Here is a 23,688-nt window from a genome sequence, read left to right on the forward strand (position 1 = left end):
CATTGAGTCGATTCCGACTCCTAGCGACCCTATAGGACAGAGCAGAACTACCCCATAGAGTTTCCAAGGAGCACCTGGCGGATTTGAACTGCTGACCCTTTGGTTAGCAGCGGTAGCACTTAACCACTACGCCACCAGGGTTTCCGATACTGTAACAGCACCCTGCTTTTACTTTGTGCTCTCCCTTTTCATTCTGTGTTGATTGCCCCTTCCCAAAGGTGTCATTGGCTCAGGCTGGCCCGTGAAAGTGTCTCATCTCTCTGGGTACAGCGATAGGTCCAAGGAAGGGCACATGATCTAGTCATTGCCTTTTGCTGAGGACTTTTGGGAAGCGAATGATTGCTCCTCAGGAGCTGCTTCAGCCATCTTGCCACACAAAGGGAAAGCCTGTCAAAGAACTGAGCCAACATGAGAGAGAGAGGAATTAAGAGGTGGTAAAAGGGGACATCATTTGAGCCCTTACCAGTACCAAAACCACTTGCCATCAAGTTGATTCTGACTCCTGGGAACCCCATGTGTGTCGTAGTGGAACCATGCTCCAATACGGTTTTCATGGCTGTGACCTTTCGGAAGCAGAGCATCAGGCCTATTGTCGAGGTGCTTCTGGGCAGGTTTGGACTATCAGCCTCTTGGCTAGTAGCCAAACATTTAACCTTATTAACCGAGGACTTCTTATTGGAGCCCTTAGGCCACCTTAAAGCTATCTCTGGGCTTCCTAGTTACTTGGATCAATAAATTGCTTTCTGTTTATGTGGATTTAGGTTGATTTTCTGTCATTTATCGTCAAAGGAGACCTTTTCCCACCTCTGTATTGTTGTCTGGTACATAGAATGGAGACAGTTATCATAAGGAGTTTGCTAGATCCTCAAAGCTTGCTTGAATGAGTAGGATGCATTGTAGGAGAAACTTTGTTAAGATGAGGAATCTTTAAAACTCTTTTTCCCTTAGATCTTTGACATGCTCTTCTTAGCATGTGTGCCTTCACAGGAGAGAACATACAATCTGGAATCAAGTCTTGGGTCTGATACTAACTAGATGTGTTATTTCAAGCCTCTGAGCCTCAGTTTTTCTCATCTGTGGCATGGGGAGAATGATGTCGACTTTGCACGGTGATTGGAGGATTAAATAGGATTAAAAGAACAAACAAACCTATTGGCCATTGAGTTGATTCCAACTCATAGCAACCCAATGTTGTTGTTAGGTGCTGTTGAGTTGGTTCCAACTCACAGCAACCCTGCACACAACAGAATGGAACGCTGCCTGGTCTTGCACCATCCTCACAGTTGTTATGCTTGAGCTCATTGTTGCAGCCACTGTGTCAATCCATCTCATTGAGTGTCTTCCTCTTTTTCGATGACTCCCTGCTTTACCAATCATGATGTCCTTCTCCAGGGACTGATCCCTCCTGACAACATGTCCCAAAGTATGTGAGACACAGTCTTGCCATCCTTGCTTCCAAGGAACATCCTGGTTGTACCTCTTCCAAGACAGATTCGTTCATTCTTTTGGCAGTCCATGGTATATTCACAGTAAAATTGAAATCATTATGGAAACAGACCCCCACATCTTTCTCCTGGGGAGTGGCTGGTAGATTTGAACTGCCAGCCTTTTTGGTTAACAGCCAAGCGCTTAGCCACTTCGCCAGCAGGGTTCCTTTTTAAATGGAATACAAAAAATCAAACCAAACTCCTTGCCGTCGAGTTGATTCCAACTCATAGTGACCCTATAGGACAGAACAGAACTGCCCCATAGGGTTTCCAAGGAGTGGCTGGTGGATTCAAGCTGCTGACCTTTTGGTTAGCAGCCGAACTCTTAACCACTGTGCCACCAGGGCTCCTTTAAATAGGATAATGGAGGTGAAATGTCTAGCATGGTACCTGACACTATTGCCGCCTTTCTCCTTCCTCTTTTCCCAGCCTCTGTTATATTGTTTGGCTGTTTTCAATAAGTTTTTGTGTAAAGATTGCATACCTAATTGAACAAGTACCGGTAGGTAGAGTCTTCTATTGATACTTCTATTCCTGAGAGCTTGATACTTAATGACCAGTTACTAGGGGTAGAAAATAAAATAGAAGCAGTATATCGTTTTATGTTTACAAAGATTTGTTAGCATCTTAAACATAGTCTTATTAGTGTTTTACTTTTCTTAGGTTCCTAAATACTTGTCACAGCAATGGGCCAAAGCCCCTGGAAGAGGCGAAGTTGGAAAACTGCGAATTGCCAAGTAAGTAACTGACATTTTTAAAAGCTGTTTGGAAATGCTTACAGGTGCGTTTAAATGTGATTATAGTTCTTGTTCAGGTAGAGAATTTACTTCAGTTTTTTTTTTTAAATAATTATTGAGATACTTGGAAGATAAGTAATGAGCACGTCAAGGCCTATCAAATGATGGTTAGCTGCTGCAGGAAGGAGTTGTGAACACAGGTGGTGTAAACACAAAGTTAAGTTTACTGGTGAGATGGATTAGCAGTGAATCAGCAGAGCATGTAGTTCTCCCTCCCTCTCCTTTGGCCCCGTGAGTAGGTGTGCTTGGTTTGGGCATAACTGGCTGCACCAAAGAAAGTGCTCTGGTAGAAGGACCTTGCCACTGTGCACTGTATCTAGAGGGACATCAATTAATTAGTCAACAGTGTAACAGTAAGCTTCCTGGTGGAGGAAATTCAACTCCAGTCAGATTTCCATGCTTATCACTCCTTTGAAACACCTCTTGTGTGTGACCAGTATCCTCCATTTTCCACGTTATCTGTTAGCTTTTGCTGCATAACAAACCACCCCAAAATTTAGTGGCTTAGAATAACAACTGTTTTATTTGCTCATAATTCTAATGGGTCACATGGCAAGTTCTGGTGTGGACCAACCTGGCCGGGGCCGGAGGGTCTTGGATGGCCTCACTCATGTGTCTGGTGGCTGACTCAATGTCAGCTGGAGCAGTGGCCCTGTATGTTTCATCTCCAGCATGTTCATTCACATGATGCCCATTCACATAATGGTGAAACGGCTCCTAGTAGCAAAAAAGAGGGCAAACCCCAAGGCACAGGCACTTTTCAAGCTTATGCTTGTGTCAGGTTTGGCCAAAGCAACTCACGTGGCCAAGCCCAGATTCAAGGGTGGAACAGTAGTCTCCACGTCTTGAATTGGTCGTCATTTTTCACAATCTACCCCATCCACATGATTACATCTAAGCGCCAACTAGCAGACCTATTCTTTTTTTTTTTTAATTTTTATTGTGCTTTAAGTGAAAGTTTACAAATCAAGTCAGTCTCTCATACAAAAACGTATATACACCTTGCTGTATACTCCTAGTTGCTCTCCCTCTAATGAGACAGCACACTCCGTCCCTCCACTCTCTATTTTCGTGTCCATTCGGCCAGCTTCTATCCCCATCTGCCCTCTCATCTCCTCTCCAGGCAGGAGCCGCCCACAGAGTCTCATGTGTCTACTTGATCCAAGAAGCTCACTCCTCACAAGTATCATTTTCTATCCCATAGTCCAGTCCAATCCCTGTCTGAAGAGTTGCCTTCGGGAATGGTTCCTGTCTTGGGCTAATGGAGGGTACGGGGACCATGACCTCCGGTGTCCCTCTAGCGTCAGTCAGACCATTAAGTCTGGTCTTTTTACGAGATTGGGGTCTGTATCCCACTGTTCTCCTAGCAGATCTCTTCTTAATTGACCTTCAACAGAATTTAACAGGGTTGATTACTCCTTTCCTGAAACATTTTTTCTCTTGACTTCGGGACACCACTCTTCACTCTCCTTTCCCCTCACTGGTTGCTACTTGTGTCTCTGTCTGCTTCGTCTGCTCATCTTCTCAATCTCTAAGTGGTATATGACCCAAGGACTCAATCCTTGGTTCTTTTCTTTTCTCGTTTCACTTCCTAGGTGGTCTCGTCTTATCTCCTAGTTTTAAATACCGTTTATATGCTGGCAATTCTCAGATATATTTCTCAAGCCTGGCCTCTCACTTGAACTCCAGACTCATACATGTGACTGACTCGACGTTTCCCCTCAGATGTCTAGGAACTATTGAGGCCTTTTCTGACCTCTGTAGAAAATAACACCCTGAGCTCTCTATCTCCCTTACCTTCTTTTTTTCCCTGTCCTAGTGCTTATCACCATTCCTTTGTGTGTTTGCTGAGTATTTATTCACTTTCTACTGTGTCCATTTGATATACTGTATACTATTTTTTTTTTTTTACTATATATTATATACAGATAAGTAGAGTATTTTCTCGTACTAGAGTATAAGCTCCTCAAAGTCAGATTTCTGTCTTGATGAATGCTGTTATCTCCTACATTTAGAGTAGTGCTTGGCATAATAAAATCACAACCAAACCAATTGCTGTTGAATCAGTTCCGACTCATGGTAACCGTATATGCTACAGAGTAGAACTGCTGCTAGGATTTTCTTGACTGTAATCTTTATGAGAACAGATCACCAGGCTTTTCTTCTGAGGTGCTGCTGTGGGTTTGAACCACCAACCTTTAGGTTAGCAGACAAGTGCAAACTGCCTTGAAAACCAGGGTGGGGAGGAAGGAGAAGGGAAAATGAGTAACTAGATATATAGTAGACAAGTGTCAGCTTCAGTGAAGGGAAGGATGACACGCAATATAGGGAAAGTCAGCACACCTGGACCAAAGCAAAACCATAGAAGTTTCCTAGACACATCCAAATGCTTTGAGGGACTTGGGCCTGGGGGACATCTAGGTCAGCTGCATTAAGATAGCTTATAAAGAAAATGTTCTTCTTCCCACTTTGGTGAGCAGTGTCTGGGGTTTTAAAAGCTTGAGAGCGGACATCTAAGATACGTCTATTGGTCCCATCTCACCCAGAGCAAACAATAGTGAAGAAAATGAAGGACACAAGGCGAATATTAGCCCAAAGGACTAAAGGACCTTTTGAACCAGAGATTGCAGCAGCATGAGACCAGAAGAGCTAGATGGTGTCCGACTGCCACCAAGGACTGCTCTGATAGGGATCACAACAGAGAGTCCTGTACAGAGCAGGAGAAAATTGTAGAACAGAATTCAAATTCATGAAAAAGACCAGACTTTCTGGTCTGACAGAGATTGGAGGAACCCCAGAAACTATGGCCCCCAGACACTTTGCTAATCCAGAACTGAAATCGTTCCTGAAGCCCGTTTTTCAGAAAAAGATTAGATAGGTATATAAAACAAAAATAATACATGCAAGGAATGTGCTTTTTAGTTCAATCAAATATATAAGACCAAATCAGTAGCTCCTGTCCAAAAGTAGGGTGACAAGGCAGGAAGGGATAGGAACTGGAAAAATGGACACAGGAAACCTGAGATGGAAAGAGGGAGCATGCTGTCATATTGATATTGTGGGGATTGCAACCGATGTCACAGAAAAATATCTGTAGAAATTTTTCAATGAGAAACTGAGCTGTAAACTTTCACTTAAAACGTACACACACATACACAAACCCTATGCAGCAGTTCTACTCTGCACGTATGGGGTCACCATGAGCAGAAATTGACTCAACAGCAAATAACAACAATAACAAGGGACCTTCTTTGCATAGTAGACACTCAATAAATATTTGCTGAATGAGTAAATGAAAACTGCTATGACAGATTTGGAGCCCTGGTGGCATAGTGGTTAAGAGCTGGTTGCTAACCAAAAGGTCAGCAGTTCAGATCCACCAGCCACTCCTTGGAAACCCTATAGGGAGGTTCTGTTCTGTTCTGTTCTGTTCTGTTCTGTTCTGTTCTGTTCTGTTCTGTTCTGTAGGGTTGCTGTGAGTCAGAACTGACTCGCCGACTCCTAACAACAGCGGTGACAAATTTAGCTATTTCATTCTTTATTAGGCTGTAGTTCAAAAAGTGAGATGGTTTGTTAATCAGAATAGGAACATGTTTAAGGCCTACATTTTTTCTGCTAAAGCTTCATTGAGGTTAGACCTCTTTTTTGCCTAAAATACCCACTGTCCTTAGGAAAAGCTTATACCCTTTAAAGTTTCCTCATTAAAGTCAGTTGGCTCTGCAGTTTGGATTTGGTGCATATTCTGGGGATTTTGCTCTTTGGAGAGCAATGTTGTTTTCTTGGATTGTGTCATGTCTTTAAAGTAAGAAACTTTGATACCTTCCTGTGTTTATGCCGTAAGTATTTTCATCTGTATCTTACTTGCTTTTTTAATTCCTCATTTTGTTTTAAGAAGGTAGTGACTGGAAAACAGGTAGACTTTTTCCCCCAAAGTTGTCAAGTTAGGTAGGGGAAAGTAATAGCTCTTTTTCTCAAGGAATGTCACTGCACGTTTACAGTAGAATTAGGCTTGAATTCAGGCCTCTTAGTGGGAAGAAAACTCAAGCGTGCTCTAGTCCCGGTTCTATCACTTAATACCAGTGAGACTTTGGTTAGGCCACTTAATTTTCCTGAAGTGTAGTTTCCTTTCTTTAAAAAATTTCCCTGCACTGCAGGGCTTTTATATAAATCCAATGAGATAATGTGGAAATAGCTATCATTTTTATATTTGAACTTTATAAAATGAATATGCTCCTGGAAAGTTAGAGATAAATCACATTTTTTTATAAGTGAACATACTGTTATTGGGAGAAAAATATACTTTTCATTCTAAATCTGTGGTGATCTTTTCTTTTAAATGTGAAATCCTTTGTGATGCAAGTAATTAACTACTTTCCTGTTATGAAATTCAGAAATTTTTATATTAGACTTTATTAGAAATGGGAGCTACCACCAAGATAAAACTGCACAAATTATGTCCCTGGAGAAAGCCAGGCTATAGCAGGAGAAAGTATTTACGTGACAGAACACGTGGTATTGTGGAATGACTGACTACACTGGAGCTCAGGACTTGAGTTCTGGTCCTAAAAGGCTGTTGACAGTTGTTTGACCTTGGTCTTACCCCTCTAAGCCTTAGCTTTCTCATTTGTAAAATATGGATAATAGTATCTCTCCAGTATTACAAGACAGATGAAATAGCCTAAGCTTTGTTAAAATACATTGTAAATTTAAGTTCTTCGGTATTCTTTCCCCAACCAGGAGTATTACATTTCAGAAAACTTCATTGGAAAGAAAATACCTGGTTGAGGAATGTAAAACCTGTCTTTTCTATGGTGGGAAGGGGAAAAATTATGGGAAATAGGGTGAAAGGAACTGAGGTTGCAGGAAAATTTATGCAAGGCCTAAGTACTAGTTTGATTACTAAAATAAAATGTAAAGATAGTATGCCAAATGACCAATAATGGGCGTGGCACACATTTTCTTTACCATATGTTGCTTGGCAGAAAATTTTGAAATTCCTTTCATCTCTTAGGAAACCCTGGTGGCGTAGTGGTTAAGAGCTACGGCTGCTACCCAAGAGGTCGGCAGTTTGAACCCGCCAGGCGCTTCTTGGAAACTCTGTGGGGCGGTGCTACTCTCTCCTGTAGGGTCGCTATGATTCGGAATCGACTGGTTGGCAGTGGGTTTTTGGATGGTTTCATCTCTTAGTTTCAAGCAGTTGGTTTACATAGTTGCATCTAATATGCATAGGATGACCGGACTACCAGGTTTGCCTGGGACAGCCCGGTTTATGCCTGTTTTCCCTGTGCAGTTGTTTATAGTGCCCTCTTTCCAGAGTGTCCTGGTTTGACAGTAGACTATGTGGTTGCTGTATATGTTAACAGACACTCATGTGTGTCTGTGTATTCTTCCACGCTTATACTCATTACCAGTCTGGTTTTACGAGCCGGCATTGTTGACTCCTCTAGGGGCCCAACCATAGCATCATAGAAGCAGAGTATTACATTATACATATTTATACAAGACTACATTTTTTTTTTTTTTTTTAATCACCTACCTTTATATAAAACAAAAAGGTCATCTGTTTTCCCACAACCCCACTCCTTAGAGGAGGCTATGGATAAGAGTTTGGTATGTAACTCTCCAGGTCACTTATAGATTATTTTGGATGCATGATATGGACACAGTTTTGGAATATCTTTATCTGTTCTACCATAGACCGTAGCTAAGTAAGTATTTCTCAAACCCTTTGAGGCTCAGCCTTGGTAACTTCAGAACATAGTGCAGCACTCTGATTCTGTTCTCTTTTATATTTAGCTCAAAGGCTTTGGTTTGTTTTGTTCCATTTTCCTTTATGTCTTCCCTAGGGTACACGGCCAGTGCCTTTATTACTTCGGTTTTTGTCAATTCTGTTAAAAATAAAATCCTTAGTAGAAATGACTTGAAATCCCTGCATTCAAATCTCCTCAACTTTTGCATTCAATTTTTCCTCAACTATGGTTGAGGAAAAAGTGTAACCTATCAGAATTTCTTAAAAGATGACCTTGTGTTTGAGGAAGGGTTTCTTTACCAGCGTAAGGTTCCAATAAGGAGCAGACTGTGTGTGTGTATTTTGTATGTAGATAAAAGGTCTGACAGATTTCCCAGCTGGTATGACACATAATCTGTCTTGTAGCTCCTGGACCCTTTTAATCTCACTTTGGACATGTGATCAGGAAAGTCCAGTCCTTAGAAAAGGACATCATGTTTGGTAAACAGCAGAAATGAGGGAGGCCCTCAGTGAGATAGATTGACGTGTAGTTACAACAGTGGGCTCAAACATATTAAAGATCATGAAGATGGCACAGAACAGGGCAGTGTTTTGTTCTGTTATACATAAAGTCACCACGAGTTGGAGCTGACTCAGGGCAACTATCAGCAACAACAAAGACCCTTTTATAGTAGATTTATAGTAATTAGTACGTTAAGGTTGCTATGGAAATGCTTGAAAATAGCTTATTCCCAGATAGCTCAAATATTCTCCTTGCTGCCTGGTTTACATTACTGATTTACTTTGTTTTAATTTATGTTGCTCTTTCTAAATCACTAAAATCACTGTTAAATGCAGGATATGTGAGGAATGGCGTAGTAGCACATGCAACTAGGTTACCCGGATTTTAGTTGATCTCAAGTTTTAATATGAGTCAGCAAGGTTATGTGGCTATTAAAAAAAAAAACTGCAGTCATAGATGCTTGTTTAGAATGAAGTAAGATGATAATCCCACTCTTCTTCACCACTTAGGTCACGGTGTAGGCATTAAAGCATTATGTTCAGTTCTTGGTGCTGCACTTAAGCAGAGACCTGAACTAATAAGTTGTTCAGCAGAGTGAAAGTAGGATAATGAGAAAAACGAACAAACCAGTGCCCTGTGAGGATCATTTGAAGGTGCTAGGACTGTTAACCTCAAAAGAGATGATTTAAGGCAAACCAGGTAAACTGTCTTCAAATATTTTTAAGACTAGAACATGCATAATCAACTATTGAGTCTTAGAGGCAGATTAACCACTTTATGGGTTACCTGTGGTTAAAAAAAAAAAGTATGTTTGGGTAATAAATGAAAATTGCTAAGGTTTTAGAAAGGCAATGTGATGCACTGGATTTGAGTATGGACTCTGGAGTCTAGCAGGCTTGGACTTTAGTCCTGGCCTTGTCACTCAGTAGCTATGTGACTTTGGGTAGGTCATGTACCCTGTCTGTTTCCTCATCTATTAAAAGGAGATGGTATTAGTATCTCACAGGACTAACTCATATATAATACTTAGTTCACTGCATGTTCACTGACTGTCATACCACACATACTGCAAAGTCCAAACGGTAGTCACTGTGTCGTGTCTAATGTGGTCTGGGTTCAGATTCCCACCCCTAGTCCTCCACCTTGTGCCCCATCATATCTCCCAAAGCCAAGCAGTGGTTTGCCATTCGGCGTCAGCGAGAACTAGGAGGATCTACATGGTATGCTTGGTCATTCCAAAGCAGTAGAGATAAGGCTGTAGGGTAGTGGGCAGGGGAGGGAGAAAAATGCAGCTGGAAATGCATCTCTTTCCAAATGTGGTCCTGTTTTAATGCCTCAAAAAAGGTGAGTCCAGTTTGGAGTAAGATGAGAGTAACAGATTATTTTAACAGCTGATAACATTTGGGCCATTTTTTTTTTTTTTTGAATAATTTTTATTGTGCTTTAAGTGGAAGTTTACAAATAAGTCAGTCTCTCACACAAAAACCCATATACACCTTGCTACACACTCCCAATTACTCTCCCCATAATGAAACAGCCTGCTCTCTCCCTCCACTCTCTCTCTTCGTGTCCTTTTCGCCAGCTTCTAACCCCCTCCACCTTCTCATCTCCCCTCCAGGCAGGAGATGCCAACATAGTCTCAAGTGTCCACCTGATCCAAGAAGCGCACTCCTCACCAGCATCCCTCTCCAACCCATTGTCCAGTCCAATCCATGTCTGAGGAGTTGGCTTTGGGAATGGTTCCTGTCCTGGGGCAACAGAACGTCTGGGGGCCATGACCACCGGCGTCCTTCCAGTCTCAGTCAGACCATTAAGTCTGGTCTTATGAGAATTTGGGGTCTGCATCCCACTGCTCTCCAGCTCCCTCAGGGGTTCTCGGTTGTGTTCCCTGTCAGGGCAGTCATCGGTTGTAGCCAGGCACCATCTAGTTCTTTGGTCTCAGGATGATATAGCTGCTGGTTCATGTGTCCCTTTCTGTCTCTTGGGAACGTAATCACCTTGTGTTCTTGTTGTTCTTCATTCTCCTTTGATCCAGGTGGGTTGAGACCAATTGATGCATCTTAGATGGCTGCTTCCTAGCGTTTAAGACCCCAGACGATTTGGGCCATTTTTGTCAAGTAATTTATGTGATGTTCCCAAACTGTTGTTCTTGGATTATTTTTATACTTTGGACGTCTGATGTGTACCACATTTTGATTAGTTTATAGTTATGCTTTAGCTTGTTTAATTTTAAAACCAACTTTTTGTATCACCATCCTGCCTCAGAATACTTCAGTTTTCAAAATGTTACATACATGTTTTATTTTACTGACAATCATGTGTTGTGCGCCTTCGAGTCAATTCCGAGTCACAGTGACCCGATTTGACAGAGTAGAACAGCCCCATGGGGTTTCCAAGGCTGTAATCTTTACGGGAGCAGATCACCAAGTTTTTTCTCAAAGCAGCTGGTGGATTCGAACCTTCAACCTTTTGGTTGGCAGCCTAGCACTTAACCATTGTACCACCAGGACGCCTTGTGACAATCATATAGTCTATACTCATATGGTTTCTCCCAAACACTTTTACTTCCTAGCTTTAGTTCTAAACATATTTAACGTTCAAGGTCATGTTGAGGTCCACTACTCATAAAATATATACAAACAAAAAATGAGATGTAGTTATTCTTTTGTACAATTGACTAGGTTTAGAACATGAAGGCGAAACTGCACGGTGTTAGGCATTCATTTCCGAAGATACTACTGTATCGTACAATGGTTGATGTTTATAATTTTGACCACAGGTCATCATGGAGAAGTTAAATTGTAGTTGTAATATGTAACTGCAAAAGGTCACATATATTTCATACATTCATACACAAAGACAAAAGAATATGTAATGCTTATGAAATACGTTTTAAGTCTTCAAGGATTAACTTCCCCCTTTTTTCTGGAAATACAACTCATCCACATCTCATCATTCTCTTACCGTTCTGCTACAATGCCGTTATAATTATGTGTATATGAAAATGAGGTTGTGTTCTCCTGTGCTCCAAATTGCATCTAGGCGGCTTTCTAGTCACCCAGACTAGAAATGTCAGCATGATCTTTTTAATTCATCCTTTTTCCTTTGCTGCCCACTTCCTGTCAGTTCTTTTCTATCAGTTCTGACAGCTTAATGACCCTGCCATGGATCTCCGCCTTGCCTCCTACCACTCCCTGGTTTAAGCCTTCGTTATTTTTTATTTATTATTATTACTTTTTGTGTGTTTTTTTTTGCATTATCCTGAATCCAATTTATTAAACACTACGTGGGTGCCTTCTATGTCATCTTTGTCTTGCCTTTAGCATCTTGGTCTTAAAGACAGCAAAATTACATGCTTCTAGGAGCCATATTCATTAGTGATGGGGAGGGGACTGTGGTGAATTCAATTCCTGCCCCACCTATGCATGTCCAGGGGATTGTTGTCATGCTGAAATGTGGTCCCAGTGTTGCCAAATCTTCTAGAGTTGTGCGAGAAGCTGGGAATTCATATTTTTATGTGGAATCTTAAAATTTTTCACCACTATTCTAAATACCTCCCCAACAAAAAGGGTATGTGCATTGCATTTTAATATATTAAAGAATGTGAGAATTCCTAGAGTAAGCAAATCTGTTTTAGAGTTTGTGCTCCTTAGTCTGGCCTAAGAGCTCTTAACCACCTGACTCCAGTGTAGCATTCACTGATGTCAGGAAGTGTGTGTTACTTTTTCACTTTGGTGTTTTCTTGGGCTATTCCCTTAGCTTTGAATGCCTAATATTGTTGACCTCACTCCTTGCTCAGTTCATCTTTTCCCCAGCCTTCTAGTCTTCATTTCTATGACAATATGTTATACTGTGTCATAAAGTTATCTTGATTGGATGAAATGTGACTCTTACATTAAACTGGGTCTTCCTTGAGGACAAGGACTTAACACTCATACTGTGTATCTAGTAACAACCAAACCTGTTGCCATCAAGTTGATTCCAACTCATAGCAACCCTATAGGGCAGAGTAGAACTGCTCCATAGAGTTTCCAGGGAGCGCCTGGTGAATTCGAACTGCCGACCTTTTGGCTAGCAGTAGCGTTTAACCACTACATCATCAGGGTTTCCAAGTAGACACTTAATGACTGAATGAGTGACTGAGCAACTCATTGAAGGCAGGCAGGAATGCAGCTGGGTATTGTAGAGATACAGTAGTTTTCTAACTGGTCTTCATATCTGTAGTAACCTTTAATCTGTTCCATACATAAATCCTTGTTGGTGTAAGCTTCCTGGAGCATATCTTTGTTCGTGTTAATTCTTTTGTTCAAATAATCCATGTGGATCTCCATTGCCTGTAAAATAAAGTCTATACTGTGACACTCAAGATCTTCCATGGTTTAGCTCCAGTTATCCATTATAGTTTATTTCCCACTGTTCATTATTTTGCATTCTTCCTTTCAGCTACTTCTGATACTTTTTTTGGTCAGACTCTTCTATGCCTTTGCTCAGCTGTTCACTTTTGTACTACTATCCCTCCATTTCAGCCTACTAAAATCCAAATACCCTTCAAGGCTCAACTCAGCTGCCACCTTCCTTGAGCCATTCTATAACTCTGAGAATGGAAGAAATAGTGCCCTTCTATCTGATCCTGGCACGTTGTGGCTCTCTGTTTGAATGTTAATATTTATCTCATTTTACAGTTACGTATGTACCTTTCATCTCTCCTACTGCCACAGGACAGGGACCTTACATTCAGTACTTTGGATGTAATAGGTAAAATAAAATGTTTTAAATTTTAATAAAATTAGGCTCTAATATAGAATATACATTGATTCCATTCTTTAAAAAAATTAAAAAAAAACATATACATCCAAATATGTGGAAAGTAGTCTGAAAGGAGATGTACTGTACCAAGATGTCAGCAGTGAAATTACGGCTATTTTAAAACTTCTTTTGGCTTATTTGTATTTCAAAATGTTTATATAATGAGCATTATTTTTTTATAATAGAGAAAAATTGATAATTTTTAAAAGTAATAAAATTTAATAATTTTTTATCTTTCAGATTTCGTTAGGTAAATGAAACATTATCTTTATTTAAACTAAGGAGTAAAATTTTCTGAAATACCATGTATGTCTGGCTTTACATACACACATGCTGTTGAATGCGAAAAATAAAGATAAGACTTGTGATGATATCATTTCATAAAATAATATTAGGGCAGTTTATAATAGTGTTTTTTTGGGGGGGGTATAATAGTGTTAAGTGATACAGATTTACCTAAAAAGCTCACGTGGGATTAATGCAACTTTATTTTTCCAGTAAGATTATAAATAGGATAGAATACAGGTAGTCCCCGACTTAACAATGGCGTTCTGTTCTGACGTCTTAGTCGAATACCTCATTTTTTTCCCTTAGTTTTTGTTATTACAGCCTTTTATTATCAGTATCTTTATACATCCAATCTTTGACTTTGGGGGATGGAAACATTACATATAAACTTTCAGATATATTTTAATACATACATATATACATATAAAAAAACACATAAAAATTTACTCACTGAAAAGTTAAACGACAATGGTATTTTGTCGGTGACACCACTTATGGAAGGTTCTGGATCATCTAGATTATCCCTGGGAATGGGGGTGGTGTTTCTAGTCAGAAAAATAGTGAGAGTTGTCTGTATGGTCCTCTTCTTTTTTTCTTCACATATTTTGCGGTAACATCTCAGTGCTTCCCGAATCTGCTTATATGCGTTAGCAAAGTAATTAGCGTTGGGCTGAAGCCCCTGATTTAGTTTAGAAAAAACTCCAGCTAATCCTTTCACTGTAAAATTTCTTGACAGCTTCTTTCCTTCCTCTTCCTAATTATTTCTTTCTTCTTCAAAATTCATTAAGTCCTGACCTGTCAGTTCCCCTTCTTTGTGATCTATGAGCTATCCCACATTGACAGTAAAAAATACCAGGTCCTAAATTCAGCATCCTCACTGTATGGATGATTTTCCCACCCATCTCTTTCATTGTATTATCCTGATCAAATGCTTGGAGTGTGTTCACATAACTCACCAATTTTTTCCATATCTTCTGTAACTTCCTCCCAGGAAGATGCTATGTTCCAGCCTGCTATGCAGCAGTGTTTTGAACAATAAATCATAAATTGAGCATCTGCAAGTGAGCATCTGAGAATGATAACATCAGCAGATTACATGCTGCAACATTGAACGTAGTACATATTACTAACAATAAGTTGTACAAAAAAAAAAAAGGACTGTTGTAAGTGCGGTTTGTTCTAACTCAACTATGTTTTAAGTCAGGGATTACCTATAGTTGAGGGGTGCCAAGGGTTAATATTAATTTGTCTCTGTAAATATAGTATTACATGCAAATATAAGGTAGTGTTATTTCTTTAAGCTTACATTTGGGGCAGGGAGAACCATGAACTTTAATTTAATATTTTTTTTAAATTTCTTTTCCTCTCTTTTAGGAACCAAGGAAGGACTGAGGTAAGATTATTTATGCAAAACTTTTACTTAAAACATAAGATTGTTTTACTATGCATTACTAGTATTAAAGAAAGGGTATTTGCATTCTGGAAACCTTCCCATCGAACGAATGATGCCCAGGAGCGCATAAAGGCAGAAACGCTGCCCTCGCTTGAGTGCATGGACTCTCAGGTTGTTCATCCACGCATTTTTCCCTTGACCCAAACATTCCCTCTCAGTACTCTGAAACCTAGTGTTACCTCAGTGTAGCAGAAGCATTCGATTTGGATTTTTGAGGGGCTTACATTGTGGTCCATTAAGCCTAGGGCATAATTTGCAGTACCCGGTACAGACTAGATAGATGTTTAATAAATATTTCATAATCTTCCTACATGGTTAGATTACTAATTTTATGTTTATTCACTGTTCTTTTGGGGAGGCCTGATACACTGTAAAAATTATTTTGAAAGAATACCTGCAGTGTCTTTCTGTTCTAAACTTTAAAGTTGAATTATCCTTAGGAATATTTAGTTGTATTTGCTAAAATATTTAGAAATAAAATATCACCGTGTATACATACAGTGGTTATTAAAACCTAAAAAAGAAATATGTATTCTGTTTATGAGGGTGTTTAAACTTTTCAGTGTAAATAGCTACCTCCCTCCCTTGAAGTGCAGTAGCTTTCTTAAAATTCTCAAAATATTCATCCACTCAGCAAATACTGTTTTCCTACTGTGGACCAAGCACCTTGTTAGGTTGTAAGGATATAAAGGTAACAAGACATGATCCTTTTACTTCAGAGACCTTAGGGAAAAATAATTTTATTTGTGTTTGGCAAAGATTTTCCTCAGGCACACACCAGAGACAACGTTGGAAAGCTGTCTTTATAATGATAGAATAGTCCCATTATCTTGGTAAATGGGAATAGATTGTCTTTTTATGACTAAGTGTTAAAGATTTTTTGATTAAGTTTAAAAAATATGTTTAATAAATGACTGGAAAAGACATTGAAATTTGTTAAAAAAGTGTTTGATTTATAACCAAAATTTCTGTGCAGATACTTTGAAGACAAAAGACTATTGTAATAAGCTCTGGTTAATTTGCCTGTTAGGTGTCATTTACTTTGAATGAGGATCTCGCAAATATTCATGATATTGGCGGAAAACCAGCTTCAGTCAGTGCTCCTAGAGAACATCCATTTGTCTTGCAAAGTGTTGGAGGACAGACATTAACAGTGTTTACTGAGAGCTCATCAGGTAAGTGGGAATGGAATTATTTGGTCTTGTATAGATTTACTGTCTCAACATGTTCACATGTTTCTTTTTCTAAGGTCATTATCAAGGCTCTTCACCTAACATTGTTTCCGTTACTCATATCGCGCTATCTTTCTGCTCTGTGGCTTTCTTGTGATTGATGAAATTGTGGCCGTTATTCATGAGAGGTTTAATTTCCACTTTGGTTGTGGAGAAATAGAGCAAAGCAGATGAGAGAGTACGGTGCATCCAGCTGTCTTCTGAGATGTTGAAGAGGCAGTGTTCTGAGTTTTGCCATGAGAAGCTCATACTTCTCTGTCTTGGTAAATTGATTTTCAACAGCTATAAGTTGTGTTTTAAAAAGTACCGCTTAATATTAGGGAATATTTTAGTCCATATTTTTGCTCTTAGGGACTTTCTGTACTAAACTGGCCTTTTAATGCATAAAGATCAACTGCTTTCAACTGGTGTCGACTCCCAAGAAGCTCTTTGTATAGTTTTTAAGGTGTGTGTATTTGCCATATTTTTTAACAGTTCAGTAAATCAGGAGCAAGAGTTTGAGTTGGTGAATAAATAGAGTGAGCTTTTCTGCGGCTTATGTTTACAAGTGTATGTTTGTTTTCATTGTCTCTTGGTTTTTATCCTTCATTGAGTTTAGAGTATGAGTGTTAAAGCAACAGGCTACCTCATTAGTTTAACAGAGCTCATGTTCTCGTATCTAATTCAAGAAGGTTATTGGTTATGTAAAAGGAAAAAAAAACTGATTTTTTTTGTATCTCGTGAAACCTTTCAAAGAAAACTATGTGAAATTATGGAATACTAAGAATGTCGCTATGAGTCGGAATCAACTCGACGGCACTGGGTTTGTTTTGGTTTATTTTTTAAAAGAATGTCCTTGTTTTTAAAAAAGAAATATCCTAGATAAAATTTTTGTGGTATCAAGGATTACCAGTAGCAACATAAACTGATTTTAAAAGAATTAGCCTTTTTTTTTTTTTTTTTGCAAATAGAATCTAACAAAATGGTAAATTATAGGTTTTCTTACATGTTTTAAAATTGGTTTTATTGCATTATCTTGATGCTATAATAATTTGTAGTACAGTATTGTGGGAGATGGGGCATTTTTTAAAAAAATTATTTTTGTTGTGACTATATGCAGCAGAACATAACACCAATTCAACAATTTCTTCATGTACAATTCAGTGACATTGATTACATTCTTTAAGTTGTACAGCCATTCTCACCCTTCTTTTTTGAATTTTTCCTTCTCCATTAACACAGACTCACTGCCCCTAAGTTTCTTGTCTGCTCTTTCAAGTTGCTGTTGTCAGTTTGATTCAGTATGGATAGTTCTTAAAAGAGCAAAATGCTCAAGGAAGATATTCTTTACTAGTTAAGCTAAACTATTGTTTGGTTTTAAGAAGACTTCAGGGAATATTTTTGGTTTGAGGTTTAAAGATTATCTCAAGGCAGTAATTTTCAGGGTTCTTTCAGCTTCCATGGAAACCCTGGTGGCATAGTGGTTAAGTGCTATAGCTACTAACGAAAGGGTCGGCAGTTGGAATCTGCCAGGCGCTCCTTGGAAACTCTATGGGGCAGTTCTACTCTGTCCTATAGGGTCACTATGAGTCGGAATCGACTTGACGGCACTGGGTTTGGTTTGGTTTTGGTTTTCAGCTTCCATGGCTCCAGAAAGTCTAGATTGCATGAAAATTTGAAATTCTGTTCTGCATTCCCCCTCTTCTGATCAGGACTTTTCTATAGAGAATATTAAAGTAACAATATCTTCAAAACATGCATTGTATGCAGGTAAAAAAAAAATTCATTCAGAAAATATTTATTGTATGTTACACTGTGCAAGGCATAGTCTAGACATACCCAAGGAATCTGAAATTTGTCTTTTAATTGATGGGATTTAATAAGACTCATAAGGAGCCCTGGTGGTGCAGTGGTTAAGTGCTTGGCTGCAAATCAGAAAGTTGGTAGTTCGAACCCACCAGCTGCTCCACAGAAGAAAGATGTGACAGTCTGCTTCCATAAAGATTTACACCCTTAAAAATCTTGTGGGGCAGTTCTACTCTGTCCTGTAGGGTCGGGTTTGACTCAACAGCAGCAGGTTTTTTTAAAAAATAAGACCCATTTAACCTGTGAGGTTTTTTCTACTTCTGTGGCTGTCCCTGGAGTGGAAGAAGGCATGGCGCCAACATGACAAAGAGGAGGCAGAGACTTGATGAAAGTTTGAGGTATGGAAACTTGAGCTCCCTTTGCAGAAAAAGCCACTCTGTTTCAGAATTTTGATATTTTACTAATAAGTGACTACTTTTTCCAAAGCATGATTTATTGCTGGTACTTTTACAAAAAAAAAAAACAAAAATAAAAAACAGTACTTTAGTAAACTAGGATTTGTTATCCTCAGAATTAATCTTCCGCATTTAGTCTTTTAAATCCTTTAGCTGTTGTTGCACTCTTTGTGAACATTTTGTGGTCACAGTTCTGGTTAGATTGTACTTAAGATTCTAAGGATTATCTTGGCAAGGATATGGGAAAGGATTAAGATGGTCATCCTTGTTCTAGAGTTTGGACAGTATGTTCTTGCTTTGTAGAGCTGTGATAATACAAGCGCAGGTCTAAGTTGCTTGTAGGTGGTATACACTGTTAACAAATTGTTTGCTTCTTAATCACATTAATTACTTTGTTTCATGTTGTCATTTCTTGACTTTTCTGCCCCTTTCTGTGCCTCAGTTCCCTCATTTGTAAAATGGGGATACAATTATTTATGTTTATATATAAACATGAATATATTTAAAACACTTAGAAAAATGCTTGGTGCCTAGTAAATGCTCAGTAAATGTTAGCTGTTACTATTATTAACATTTGAGCTTATTTTTAACCTCTTTAGGTTGCAAGTTTATTTTGAGACATGCTCATGCATTTTAGCTAAATCCAAGTATATCACCTCATAAAATTCAGTTGATGGCGGTTTTTTATGTGCAGTATTTTATGACTGCCTGAATGACCGTAAAAAAGCTCTGGGCTTGTTACATATTTCACTTTCTAAGGGGCCTTATGTCCACTGCTTTTTCTGGTCATTAAGGCATCAGTTCTACAACTGGGTTTCTTGGATCTCTAGGAAGTCTTAAGTAGACAGCAATGAGTCTGTGATTATCAACATATATAAAATATTAGGTATATTTGAACATGCATGTTTTGCTATAAGACAGGGCCAGAGCTTTCACTGGAGCCTCAGAGGGGTCTGTGACCCAAGAAAGCTTCAGGGTGGTGACTCTAGTGTAGTGCCTTGGTTGGTCATGAACTTGCCAAAGTGTAAGTGACCAAGCCTTTTTACAGTGAGTAAGCCATTTATGTTGCATTGAAATTTTGGGTTAGCCTTCCTTCCTTCTCTACATTTCCCTGTGAAACTCTGAATGACCTATTTCCCTATTAAATTTTTTTGCAAAGATCTCTGTTATCTATTACCTGACTGCTGTGGAAATGCCTCATTTGTTTGGCTTTTATTTTCCCCCTCTTGGGTCTTCAGCTTAGTATTTTTATCTACTATTTCCCAGTAATTATGTAGATAACTTCTATTTCTTCTATGTCAGCACCTTACCTTTATTTAAACTTAGATTTTCTTCTTTATTACTGCCAATTCTAGACTGAAAGTTACTGTTTGTTCATCTGTTCAACAAGTATTTTTGGTGTTAGGCCCTATGCTAGAATAAAACTAGACTCCTGCCCATGGGGCAACTGGTATGTGGAAAAATAATTGCTGTAGTCATGCTGTAATTGAGTTGTGTACAAAGAGGGGAAAAAAAGTATGTACTTTGCCTGAAAGAACTGGGAAGGACTTCAAAAGTGGAGATCATATTTGAGCTGGTCCCTTGAAGAACAGGAATAAGCGTACCTGCATAGGAGAGACGAAAGTGAAGGTAAAATTTATTTTTCTAGCCTCCAAGTTTCCTGCTCTTAAAATTGTTTTCTCCTACCCTTCATACTCTGCCATAACTATCTAAAGTAGTCCTGGTTAGATCAAAGCAGAAAAGCTTCATAGTCTAGTGTAGAGATGAAAAAAATTTGAACTGGGGCAATGGGAAGGGAAAGGAGAGATCATGTTCCAGAGATATTAGCAGTAATTTTGACAGTTTTCGGTGATGAACTGGCTGCGGGGGAATTGGAAGACTGGGAAATCTAGCCTGGCTTCCAGGCTTTTTTAGCTTGAGCAGCTGGGTGGATGGTGAGATTGTTACTGAGTTAGGAAATATTGGAAGAAATGGGCAGGATTAGAGGTAACAGAAACACACTGAACTTTTGCCCTCAGTTTCATTATCTTTGACCCCTTTAGAGCAGTTCATTAATTCAACAAATTGCTATCTGTGCCTACTTTCTGCAGGCTCTTTTTTAGACTTGGGATACTTTAGTGAGCAAATTCTCTGCTTTCTTGGTGCTAACATTTTTTTTTTTTTTTATAATAACTTTTATTAAGCTTCAAGTGAACGTTTACAAATCCAGTCAGTCTGTCACATATAAGTTTACATACATCTCACTCCCTACTCCCACTTACTCTCCCCGTCTTGAGTCAGCCCTTTCAGTCTCTCCTTTCTTGACAATTTTGCCGGCTTCCCTCTCTCTCTATCCTCCCATCCCACCTCTAGACAAGAGTTGCCAACACAATCTCAAGTGTCCACCTGATATAATTAGCTCACTCTTCATCAGCATCTCTCTCCCACCCGCTGACCAGTCCCTTTCATTTCTGATGAGTTGTCTTCGGGGATGGTTCCTGTCCTGTGTCAACTGAAGGTCTGGGGAGCATGGCCGCCGGGATTCCTCCAGTCTCAGTCAGACCATTAAGTTTGGTCTTCTTATGAGAATTTGGGGTCTGCATCCCACTGATCTCCTGCTCCCTCAGGGGTCCTCTGCTGAGCTCCCTGTCAGGGCAGTCATCAATTGTGGCCGGGCACCAACTAGTTCTTCTGGTTGGTGCTAACATTTTAATGAGAGGAGGCAACAACAAACAATAAACATATTAAACAAGTAAATTATATCAAGGGTTAGAAGATAAGTTCTGTGGGAAAAAAGCAGAGCAGGGAAAGTAGGATCAGGAGTACTAGGTTGAGGCCTCAAGTTGTCGTTCTTGGCATAGTAGACATTATGGTTGTCTGATTCAGAACGGCCAATACCAGTCCATTTCAGCTCACTAATGCCTAGGATATCTATGTTTATACATTCCATTTCGTTTTTGATGACTTCCAGTTTTCTTGGATTCATACTTTGTACATTCCATATTCCTATTATTAATGGATGTTTGTAGCTGTTTCTTCTCGTTTTGAGACGTGCCGCCTCAGCAAATGAAAGACCCAAAAGCTTGGCTCCATCCATGTCTACTTTGAGGAGGCAGCTTTTTCCCAGTAGTACTTTGACTGCCTTCCAACCTGAGGGGCTCATCTTTCCGCACTGTATCAGACAGTGTTCTGCTGCTATTCATAAGGTTTTCACTGACCAGTTTTTTCAGAAGTAGACTGCTGGGCCCTGCTTCCCAATCTATCTTAGTCTGGAAGCTGTGCTGAAGCCTGTCCACCAAGGGTGACCCTGGCTGGTATTTGAAATACTAGTGACAGAGCTTCCAGTATCACAGCAATATGCAAGCCACCATAGTATGACAAACTGACAGTTGACTCTTTTTGTCATTTTTATAGTAGAAACCGCTCATACTCATTTCTTGATACCACTTAATCCAAAACAGTCCTCTGAAAACTTCACCCCATCCTCTCCACCCTCTTCTCCAATCTGTTGCTTAATCTACTTAAAAGACCCCCTGTCTTCTAGAATAGATTCCTGGCACAGCTGCCTTTGCTTTCCTCTTGTTTTTTCCCAACAGGAATGCTCCTCCCATGCCTTTCCATTTGTTTGCCTTTTATAGCCATAATCATTCTTCCCTTTACTTCTCTAGCCTATGCTGAGTCTTCCTTCATCTGGACTCATCAGTAAAGCTTGCATTACTGTGTTACATTTTGTCCCTTAATTAAACCTTCAAATGGGGGACTATGTAGTCTCATGCTTATCTCAGTAGTACGTAGTATAGAATTGAGCACACAGGTGATATGCTTGTTAAAGCAAACACATGGTTGAATGGTTTTGATTATTTTATCCTAAGAAATATTAGTACTGTAAGGGTGTCACCTCATTGGCTGGACAGTATTTCTTTCCTGGAACTGTTACTAAGAGAAAAAGCTTGTTAGTGACTCAGAAGGATAGTCTTTCTCCCTTCAAAATGAACAGTGTTTTTCTTAAGAAACTTGAGGTTCAAAATTGAGTATTATATTCCTTTGCACTTTATTTCTTGATCATTATACTTTTGTTTTGGCACAGATAATTCTTTTACTTTCTCTTTGCTCATCAGAATTTTTCAGCACTGTGTGCTGTGACCTTTGGTGAAACAGTGTGCACATTATAATAAGACATATTCCCTGGATAACATAACAGTTGAGATAATTGGGAGTATGTGATAATTTATTTGGTGGTAGCCTGCCTTATTTACTTTCAAGCTTGAATGTAGTAGCACATATCAGCACCCATATGTCCTAGAATGTGTCAGTTTGTGTTTGAAGAAGAATGTGTTGCTGTGGAAATGATCTTTGAAGATACCGAATTACCAGTCATCTTGAAAACTGAACTGACAGTATAGAAATTATAATCTGCCTTGTATAGTACTATCCTGCAGCATACCAAACGAAGTGTAAACAAAATAAATGTTTTTGTTTTTAAGTTGAATTTTTTAGTGTTTATGGGAAGCACTAACTTGGTGCATTTCCCACATTTGTTGAAAGTGGTGTGTCAGGTGTCCAGTGTTGGCAGGTTTGAATTTAGCTCTGTGTATACATATGCATGTGCTTAACATTCAAAATACAGCTATACAGCTGTTTTCTTCGTTTAATTTTTTTTCTTATCACCGCTTTTAACATGAATTACACTCTGTTCCCTAAATTATCAGCATGTATATATTACCAGTTGCCATGCAGTGGGCCTAACCAAAACTTTATTTAGTCTTATATATCATAATTTTTTTTTTAATCATAATTATGAAGGAGCCCTGGTGGTGCAGTGGTTAAACGCTTGGCTGCTAACTAGAAGGTCGGCGGTTTGAACCCACCAGCTGTTCAGCAAGAGAAAAGACCTGGCGATGTGCTCCTGTAGATTACAGCCTGTGGGACAGTTCTACTCTGTCCTGTAGGGTCGGTATGAGTCAGAATCAACTCAACAGCACAGAACAACAACAACAATATTCAATTATTTTATATCAGTTTAGTACAGTGGTTCTCAAAGTTTTTGTTCTCAGAAGCCCTTTACACGTGACATAAAGGGCATAAATAACATTCTTTATGGGAAAAACTTATTTACCAAAAAAAAAAATGGAGAGAGTGACATTTTGTAAATCTC

At 39.2% G+C, this 23,688-nt stretch overlaps 1 protein-coding gene across 1 annotated transcript in view; it reads left to right on the forward strand.

Annotated features, from left to right (window-relative positions):
• The window catches only part of GTF2F2 (general transcription factor IIF subunit 2), a 187,576-nt gene that overhangs the window by 12,090 nt on the left and 151,798 nt on the right, over nucleotides 1-23,688 (forward strand). The window contains exons 2-4 of the mRNA XM_003412608.4: nucleotides 2,151-2,224; nucleotides 15,004-15,022; nucleotides 16,113-16,257. Coding sequence (XP_003412656.2) covers nucleotides 2,151-2,224; nucleotides 15,004-15,022; nucleotides 16,113-16,257 — 238 coding nt within the window. The remainder of the gene's footprint in view (nucleotides 1-2,150; nucleotides 2,225-15,003; nucleotides 15,023-16,112; nucleotides 16,258-23,688) is intronic.

Source organism: Loxodonta africana, chromosome 17, assembly GCF_030014295.1.
Source record: "Loxodonta africana isolate mLoxAfr1 chromosome 17, mLoxAfr1.hap2, whole genome shotgun sequence".
NCBI classification, from domain to species: domain Eukaryota; kingdom Metazoa; phylum Chordata; class Mammalia; order Proboscidea; family Elephantidae; genus Loxodonta; species Loxodonta africana.